The sequence below is a fragment of the Mus caroli genome, chromosome 7 (assembly GCF_900094665.2).
Source record: "Mus caroli chromosome 7, CAROLI_EIJ_v1.1, whole genome shotgun sequence".
Taxonomy (NCBI): Eukaryota; Metazoa; Chordata; class Mammalia; order Rodentia; family Muridae; genus Mus; species Mus caroli.
In genome coordinates this window covers 110,347,749-110,356,613 of record NC_034576.1, presented here as the reverse complement: position 1 = coordinate 110,356,613, position 8,865 = coordinate 110,347,749, and the positions used below count along the sequence as shown (strand labels likewise).

Genomic DNA, 8,865 nt, shown 5'->3' with positions numbered 1-8,865 from the left:
AAATATGAATATAATATAAAGATATGTTTATAAAATACACATGTATATATTCTCTTTTTACCCTTTGCATATATTTATTATAGCTTAAAATTTTAGTGTTTTTGTGGAATTCATGTGGTTGTTTTTTTGTTTTGTTTTGNTTTGGTTTTGGTTTTTGGTTTTTTGAGACAGGGTTTCTCTGTATAGCGCTGGCTGTCCTGGAACTCACTCTGTAGATCAGGCTGGCCTTGAACTCAGAAATCCACCTGCCTCTACCTCCCAAATGCTGGGATTAAAGGCATGTGCCACCACTGCCCGGCTCATGTGTTTTAAGAGAGTTAATGTGTTGGATTCTGCAGATATATCTGTTTTCTGATACCTTTCCCTGAGCTCTTTTACCCCCNATGGTTTTGTCCAATATCTTATATTCATTTTATTATTATCACTTAGAAGCCTGTTTGTTTTTTATTGTCATACAGAAAGATGTTTGATCCACAAGGGAATAGACATAGGGAGGAACTGGGAGGAGTAAAGGGAATTGATAACATAATCAAGAAGAAATGTGATGGAAAATCCATATTTTTCAATGAAGGAATAAATCACACACTAAAAAAAAGTAAATAAAGTGCTAAAATTTGCAGGAGAACGCACAAACATGTGGGTAAATAATCTTGTCCACAAGTGTGACACTCACAGGTTTCTATTAAAATAGAAGCTGACCTCTCTGAGGACAAGTATTTTTCCAATATTGGGTTGTCATTTCAAGTTAGAAGGTTAAATAAAAGTATTTATTTTTCTAATTTCTAGCTACTAAAATACATTTCAAAAGAAGATTCATGGAAGAATAAACAGAAAGAATGAAAGAGCCAAAGATGAGACATGAAGTAGGAAAGTATTTTCTCGTCATGTTTTTTGCTCTTTGTCTTATGAGATCCTTGCAGTTATGGTTACCTAAACAAGACCTGTCCAAGATTTGTCCTGTCAAATCTGCATCATGGATGGGATGCAAGATGACATCAAGGGTTCTATGATGTTCCATCATCCATAATTTGCAGGAATTATTGCCAATTCATGGTTTGGGTGTAATATTCTCAAGTGTATAGCTATCAACAATTTCCTTTTAATAACNCCTTACCCATGCTCAAGAAAGAGTATCTAATTAGTTTCATTGGGCCATTATGCAGATTTGGTTTCTAGGGAAATGCCTCCAAGAGACTGGCTTATAGGTGTTGTCTTGCTGATTGATAGGAGAGGGTTCAGGTCATTGTGGGTGGTGTCACCACTGAGCACGTGGTCCTTGGTCACAAGAAGGCAGGATATGCAAGTCATGGAAAGCAAGTAATTTGATCTCTAGCCTATGGAGGTATTTAGTCCAGTAATAGTTCTTCAGGAAACAGAGTCTAGGTAGGAAGGAAGCTGTTTGGAGCAGAATTATAGGCTGGCCCCCCTTCTTGAACATGCTTTGTTTTCTGATTGTAGATGAAATGTGACCAGTCAGCTTAATGCTCCGGTTCTTTGCCTACCTTTACTGTTTCCTATGCCTTCCTTTCCATGATGGATGNTCAGTGAGGATCTGTTGGCCAAACTAAACCCTTTCTTAAAAGANGAAGAATAAAGAAAAATATTGACAAATAATGTATGAAAGAATCAACAGTAAAGTTTACCATGTGGACACAGCAGNTATCTCTATGCATAAGTGCCTATGTCATGGATTTTTAAAAAGCATAAACATGGTAATATGGGCAGAATAGGACTTCTTATAAGTTCTTTGTATCTCTAATATGCAGTATATCTTAAAATAGCACCATATTTATTTTCAGGGTCCCTCCAGGTATTGTTTTAGTGTTACAGACATCTCCGTGCTAGTGACGGATATGGAAAAAAATAAACACAGTGTTATGTCTGGTCCTCGTATACCTAGTGGACTGTATTCCTAAATAATCCTCTTTTGAGGGACCAGAGAGACGTCACAATTGTAATGCCATCTGTCATCAACCCTGATAGCATTGCCTGGCACTCAACCATGTCCATGTGGTAGAAGGCAAGAACTAATTCCCCCAAGATGCTCTGACATCTACCTTTGTGGTGTGATGTTTCCCTTAGCTTGTTAAGAAGTAAATATCATAAACCAGTTATTTTTATTTAAAGCAGTGCTAAATATATCACAGCTGACATGTTAATTAATAAAAATAGAGAAAATAGGGGTTCTGTCAGAATATTTTATTAACCCTTAATATTACAGAAGATAATTCAGTTCATATGGGACTAATTTTGAACCAACTTTTCTGTTCCATTGATCTATATATCTATATATCTGCTCAATACTGATAATATTGGAGTTTAGTATATCTCTTTGAAATTAATAAAATGTTACTCACATTCTTTTTTAAATGTCAGTAAGTATTTTCATTGATGCTCTTAATTTCACTTTTAAACAAGTTTTCCAACTGTTTCTGTGTTAACATTTTTTGTTATATAAAATTTAAATATTTTCATATATGTTAGACATGTGCATATATGTTAGTACAGAATAAATAGAACTGATACTAGTATTGAAGTTAGCTAAGGTGGGAATGGGTCATATTAGTTTGAATTGAANTCCCCATGGGGTAATTAATATTATAATAAGGAAATGAGAAGGGCTTCTAAGTATGGAAAAACAGCAAGTGCATTCATCTTTATAACCTAGAGAGAGAGCAAGTCAAGTTAATCTAAGAAAAGGTTTATGGAGCATAAGAGATTATCTAGATTCTATTCTTAATGGAATGGAAGGTATTAAAATATTTCAATACAAGTAACATAAACATGTTTTTGATAGCATTTGTTGTACAGACAACTTGTGTTATGAACTTTACAACCTATAACAACCACCAGAAGTGTCTACTGGTGCTATAGTGATACGAATGCCATGAGAGTAACAAACTGCTTTCTAACTGGATGTAAGGCTATCTCTAGAAGATGAAACCCATACCTATCAACACTCTCAGAGCCAAAACCTGTGCTAGACAGGTCAAAAGTCCTAGAGAAAAATCTACCACTGTTATACTACTAAATGGATGTAGTATTAAACCCACTTTTTAATGACTTATCATTATACCCATAGATTAGAACACCTCCCAACTTTCACCAGAGAAATACCTGGTAATTGTAGTAGCAGTTAATTAACACACAAATCGTCAGTGTTCAGGGAATTAGAGGCCACTGTAGAAGGCACAGTTCTAAATACAGCATCTATTTTATTCCCCTCTCATCTACAAGCACAGGCATCTTGTCAATGAGTAGGTGAAAAGATTGTAAGAGACAGATGCTGTGTATGACTACTAAGAAACCCTTTTCTCAGACACTACAGAATGGTTGTAGCTATGAACTCATGATTCCTCTGTCAGCATGTATGAGCTAAAATCAGACAAACTCAAATGTGGCCATGGGAAGCAATCATGAAATGAACCTCTAGCTGAAGTATAATTGACAATTGATAGCTGACAGGAGAAAGAGAATCAATTGCCTTTAATGATATTTCCTTTGTTAAAATAACTGTTCTCTGGTGGATGCCTACACACAAGAGTACATACAGATATCACAAGTATTATTTGATAGAATAAAAGAACATGGAGTTGGGAAACAGAGCTCTAGGACTAGGAGGAGTTGCGGAGAGAGTGTGAAAACAATACATCTACTTTGCACAAAATTCTCAAAGAGGGATTGAATAACACTAAGGCGGAAGTGCACTAAAATAGCTTTATATTCTGGGAGGAAATGGAAATGAAAAGGAAAAAGATTATTCATAAGGCAAATAACCAAGCCTGAGATGATGATTATAATTGTCTGCATAATTTTTGTCATCATATTCTATTACAAAATAACAAGTTTATTTTAAGAAAGTGTTTTCATACCAAGCTGTTTCTTCAGGGCACCTTTAATTTCACTATTGCTGAGGCTGTAGATAAGGGGATTCAACATGGGGATCATCACCATATAGAACACAGACACCACCTTGTTCTGGTCTGTGGAGAAGCTGGACTTGGGCATCACATAAATGAATGTAATGGTTCCATAATAGAGAGTGACTGCAGTGAGGTGGGAGGTGCAGGTGGAGAAGGCCTTGTGTCGGCCCTCAGTGGAGTGCATCTTCAGGATGGTGATGAGGATGTATGAATAGGAGATGGCTATGACAAATACTGTAATCAAAGTAACTGAGCCAGCTGAAAATGAGATAATAAGTACAGAGACACTGACATCAGAACAGGAGAGTTCTGCTAAAGGAGCAAAATCACAGAAAAAATGATCGATTCTATTTGGCCCACAGAAGAGAAAAGAGAAAAAGTAAACCATGACAATGAGGGAAGCATTAAGGAAACCCCCTACATAAGATCCCACAACCAGCTGGACACAGACTTCTGTGGACATTTTGGTGGAATAAAGCAGCGGGTTGCAGACTGCCATGAAGCGATCATAAGCCATGGCAGCCAAAAGGAAGCATTCAACAGATGCAAAAAAATCAGCTGAGCCAAGCTGGATGCCACATCCAATGTAGGATATTGTGCTTCTCTCCAGCAGGAAGTTGACAAGCATATTAGGTGTGACAGAAGATGAAATGCCTATGTCAACAGAAGCCAAGTGGCTGAGAAAAAAATACATGGGGTGATGGAGCTGGGAAGAGACTCTGATGAGAAGGATGGTGCTGAGGTTGCCAAACACAGTCACCAGGTAGATGCACAAGATGATGGTGAAGAGGACAACTCTGAGGACTGGGTCATCTGTTAATCCCAATAAAATGAACTCTGTCACTGCAGTGTGGTTCCCATCCTGCAGGAAAGCCATGGGACAGTGTAGTCACTGCCACATCAAGGCTGTGATAGAGACAGAATAGGAAGTGATTATAAATATTTCACTTCATTTTAATTAATATAGACATGGAGAACATGACACATCAATATATTATTCAAGAAATTTAACCAACAATGGATGCTTTAATCAATGTTTTCATTGTTTATGTATCTGTGTGAAATAAGGCTTTGAAAATTATGTAAGCAGAGCTCCTAGAAATAGCTTATAAATAATAAGTTTTATTTCTATTTATTTAAAATAAAACATACTTAGTAGCTACTAAAGCTAAATATTTAAAATTATTGGACTTTGACTGGCAAGATGGTATTTGACATAAGGGTTCTTGCCATCAAGCTGACATCTGATATCAAGATTTTTTTTTCTGGAGCTCAGATGATGGCAGTAATCTTGTCTTTATATATCCACATATATTGTATTTTCTATACCATTCTCTTCACAGAGAAAAGATCAATATAAAATAATACAAGTTTTGATGAAAATATGTTGAATGTAAGTGTAAAAATGAAGTAATATAAAACATATTATTAGTTAATAAAGATAAATCTTTGCTAACTTTTTTGACTGCTTAATAAATCATAAGCACAGAATTTAAAATTTGTTATGTTTCTACTATTACGTCTATGAGCCATTAATTTCTTTTCTGATTTGCATTTTATAGAATTAAATAGGTTTAAGGTAAATATCAAACATGTAACTTTCATTTACATTTATTTATAATAAAATATAATTAGTTGTCATTAAAGCTAAATATTTGAAATTATAAGACTTTGCCTGGTGAAATGGCTTCTCAGTTAAAGGTACTCTTTACCAAGCTGACACACACACATATAATTTATCACACACAGAGACACACAGACACATTTAAGAGCACTTGATATGTTTGCACAGAAACCATGTTTGATCTCTAACACTCAGAGTATCTCCCAGCAGTCTGTGGTTTCAGTTCTGTGTATCCAGTGACCTCTTCTGTGGTTCCCAAGCACTAGACATGCATGAGGTATATATATGTATGTGTGTGTGTGTGTGTGCATATAATGCAACATTCATATACACAAAAATATAAAAAAAAACTTTAAAAGAGAATTAGAAATGAACAAAAGGCTGGTTGGACTCAGTCTATTCCTATTAGTGTCCATGCTATAAATGAAGGGTTGTTATGAACTTGAAGGCACATAAAAATTAGGCAAGCAGCTTGTCAGTATTTCACTTTTCCAATGACTGATACACAGAGAGATAGTTTGTTGGTAACACTGGTCATAAATTCTATCATTTCTGTAAGTAAGGTCATATCTTCATCAACTTTTAAAAAGATGATACATTTTCTTTTCAAGACTGAGAAGAAATAGAACTGAGATCACACTAAATTTACAAATGGAACTTCCTATTATAGGTTGTTTAAATACTGTAAATGATTCTCAATGGATATCTGTCTTTAAAGTAATTTGAACTATCAATTTCATCACCATGTAAAATATGAATAATACGATAGTATTATAAATTTTTATCAAAACACATCAAATCCTTTTCCAATATCACAGCTTGTTAAAACTAGAGTGTGATGGAAACAATTCACATGATTTTTAACATCGAATAATGATTAGTATATATCCAAACTATGAAGTTGAGAGATTTATCTAGGTTCACCCAACAATATCTCTCACATTCTATATTTATATTTTCATTTGCCCACTGTGATGTCTTTGAACTTGGAAAACTTGTTCCACAAAGAAGGTCTTTGCATGTGATGTTCACTGACATAAGCAACCAAAGCATTTCAAAGCTACTGAACTTGTTAGCCTGTTGACTGAAAGCTACATGTGTACACACATGAGGGTCATGATAGTTTTGTTTCTTACCAATGGATGGAAAAATAAGGAGTCTTTGAAAACTGGAGGGTAGCTGAGAAGAGTGGAAGGAGGAAAAACTGTGATTACGATGTACTGTATGAGAGAAAAATGTATTTTCAATAAAATACAAAAGGATCTTAGTTTTATACCAAATCATCCTAAATTATCTGCCTTTCTAAATATAACATGATTCCATAAAATTTACTTTTCTTCTGTTACATATCTGCCTGATTTCTTTTCACTTCTTTTTACACCATATTTGGAAATATAGTACATTTTCAAAGAAGAAAGTATCTCCATTTACCAACAAAGTAAAAACAACAACAAAAAAATCTTACCTCTTGAAATAAGAATTCATTTCCAAATAAGAAGTTCAAAGTTACTGTGATTTTTATAGCTGCACAGCTATCTCCACTATCATAGTTTGTCACTGGAGATAAATCCCTGGTGATGCTCTGGATTCCAGTGTGAATTCAAATCATCGGGGATCATTACCTCATCCAGGTGAGAACTGAGCAGTTCATTTCACACATGCATATGATAAATTTTCAAAGACTCTGTCAATCTCAAGTAATACCTTGTTTTTCTCTTTATGTGAGTATTGATGCACTTTCACTTGATAATCATGGGAGGTACAGAATTACAAATAATTTTAGATAAATTGTTCAAGTTGATGTTTGATTCATTTTGGTTTATGTTAGATAAAATTAAACAAGGTAAAAAGTGAACTATTTTTATTTTCTTCATCCTTACACACCAGTTTTTTCCTTTAGTATTTTAGTGGTTGACATAACAAACCCTATTAGGTAGGTACTTTGTTGAATATAGGGAGGAATGAGATGCAAAGTTCAATTATTATTTGAAGCAAAATCAATTTTTATAGGCAAATAATGCAAAGAAAGAATTATGGATGTTTTCCAAGTAAGGATTAACATTTCATAATTCCTACCTCAAAGATGTGACAGGTGGCAAAGCTTATATGCTATACAGGAGAAAGAAGGTTCAGTGATTCTCCACCTGAAGAGTCATCTCAACTCTATTGCTAGTATTACTTTCATCAAGTTCTACACTTTACTATTGCTATTACCTTGAGAAAAGATTTTGACCACTGACCAACAGTCAACTTTCATTCAAAATATCCCCTGTCCCTGTTGGCAAAGGAGAGGTAGAGACAGGATCATCACTAAAACTCCCTTGTACACTATCCTGAAGTATGGGACAGTGAATGACAGAAAAGACCCTGTAACAGAAGGGTGGCAAATCAGGAAAGATAGTGACATTGAGTTCTGATCATTGTATATATTTACTCTGGCATAATGGCACCTGGACTCACATGATCATATAAACAATATGCATATAAATATAACATATATATGTCACTGTCAAAGCTCCCTTCACAAAGTTGTCTATTTAATGCAGTATGTACCTTATCTTTCTCCTTTTCAAATGGTCTCATGTAGTCTAGGTGGACTTAAACTTGCTAGGTAGCTAAGGACAACCTTGAACTTCTGATCCTCCTGTCTCCTTTGCTCAAGCACTTAACTAACAAGTGTCTAACACTCAGTTTTTGTAGTATTGAGGATCTAGCACAGGGCTGTAAATATATCAGGCAAGGATTCTACCAATTGGATTATATTCAAAAGTTATTACCTTAGGTTAATAATTTGTTTACATATGCACACTATGCATAAAATCTCATTTTTTAACAGATGAGAGTAAATAGAGGTTGTATTCCTATGCATTCATGTGTCAGTTCAGAATTAGTTTAGGATTATGATTCATGTCACATTGGATATTGAATGTAGTGTTTGGGTGACTGTCACCAACGAGGCTTCACACCCAAATATGAAAATATCATTTATTCATGCATTCATTCCTTTCAAAACTATGTGTTGAATAATTGTTGTATTCTAGAAACTGGGTGAGTACTTTACATAGGTTAAGGAAAATGAACCTCTTAGGAAATTTAAACTTCAGTGGAGAAGCCACTGGAGAATGAATACCAAACATGGCAGCAGTGTGGAAGAGAGATTACATTGACAGGTTACTCAGGAGCCACAGATACCATGGTATCCCAGAACCAAGAGCACCATCATGCTATTAAAATCAAGTTCAGCGTTCTGGAACTCCATGGAGACTAGTCTGCACAGGTGAGAGTGTGGACTACAGAAGCTAAGAGCTTCTGGGACAG

General features: G+C 35.1%; 1 protein-coding gene across 1 annotated transcript; it reads right to left on the bottom strand.

The window, feature by feature from the left end:
- Positions 1–3,852: 3,852 nt before the first annotated feature.
- LOC110298493 (olfactory receptor 483) lies at positions 3,853–4,800 on the bottom strand. The gene has a single exon (XM_021167783.1). It carries the CDS (start codon positions 4,798–4,800, stop codon positions 3,853–3,855), a length of 948 nt encoding a protein of 315 aa, XP_021023442.1.
- Between the last annotated feature and the right edge of the window lie 4,065 nt (positions 4,801–8,865).

What these genes read in the sequence shown, in the direction of transcription:
- LOC110298493 (XM_021167783.1), bottom strand. Translation starts at nt 4,800, where the DNA reads ATGGCTTTCCTGCAGGATGGGAACCACACTGCAGTGACAGAGTTCATT.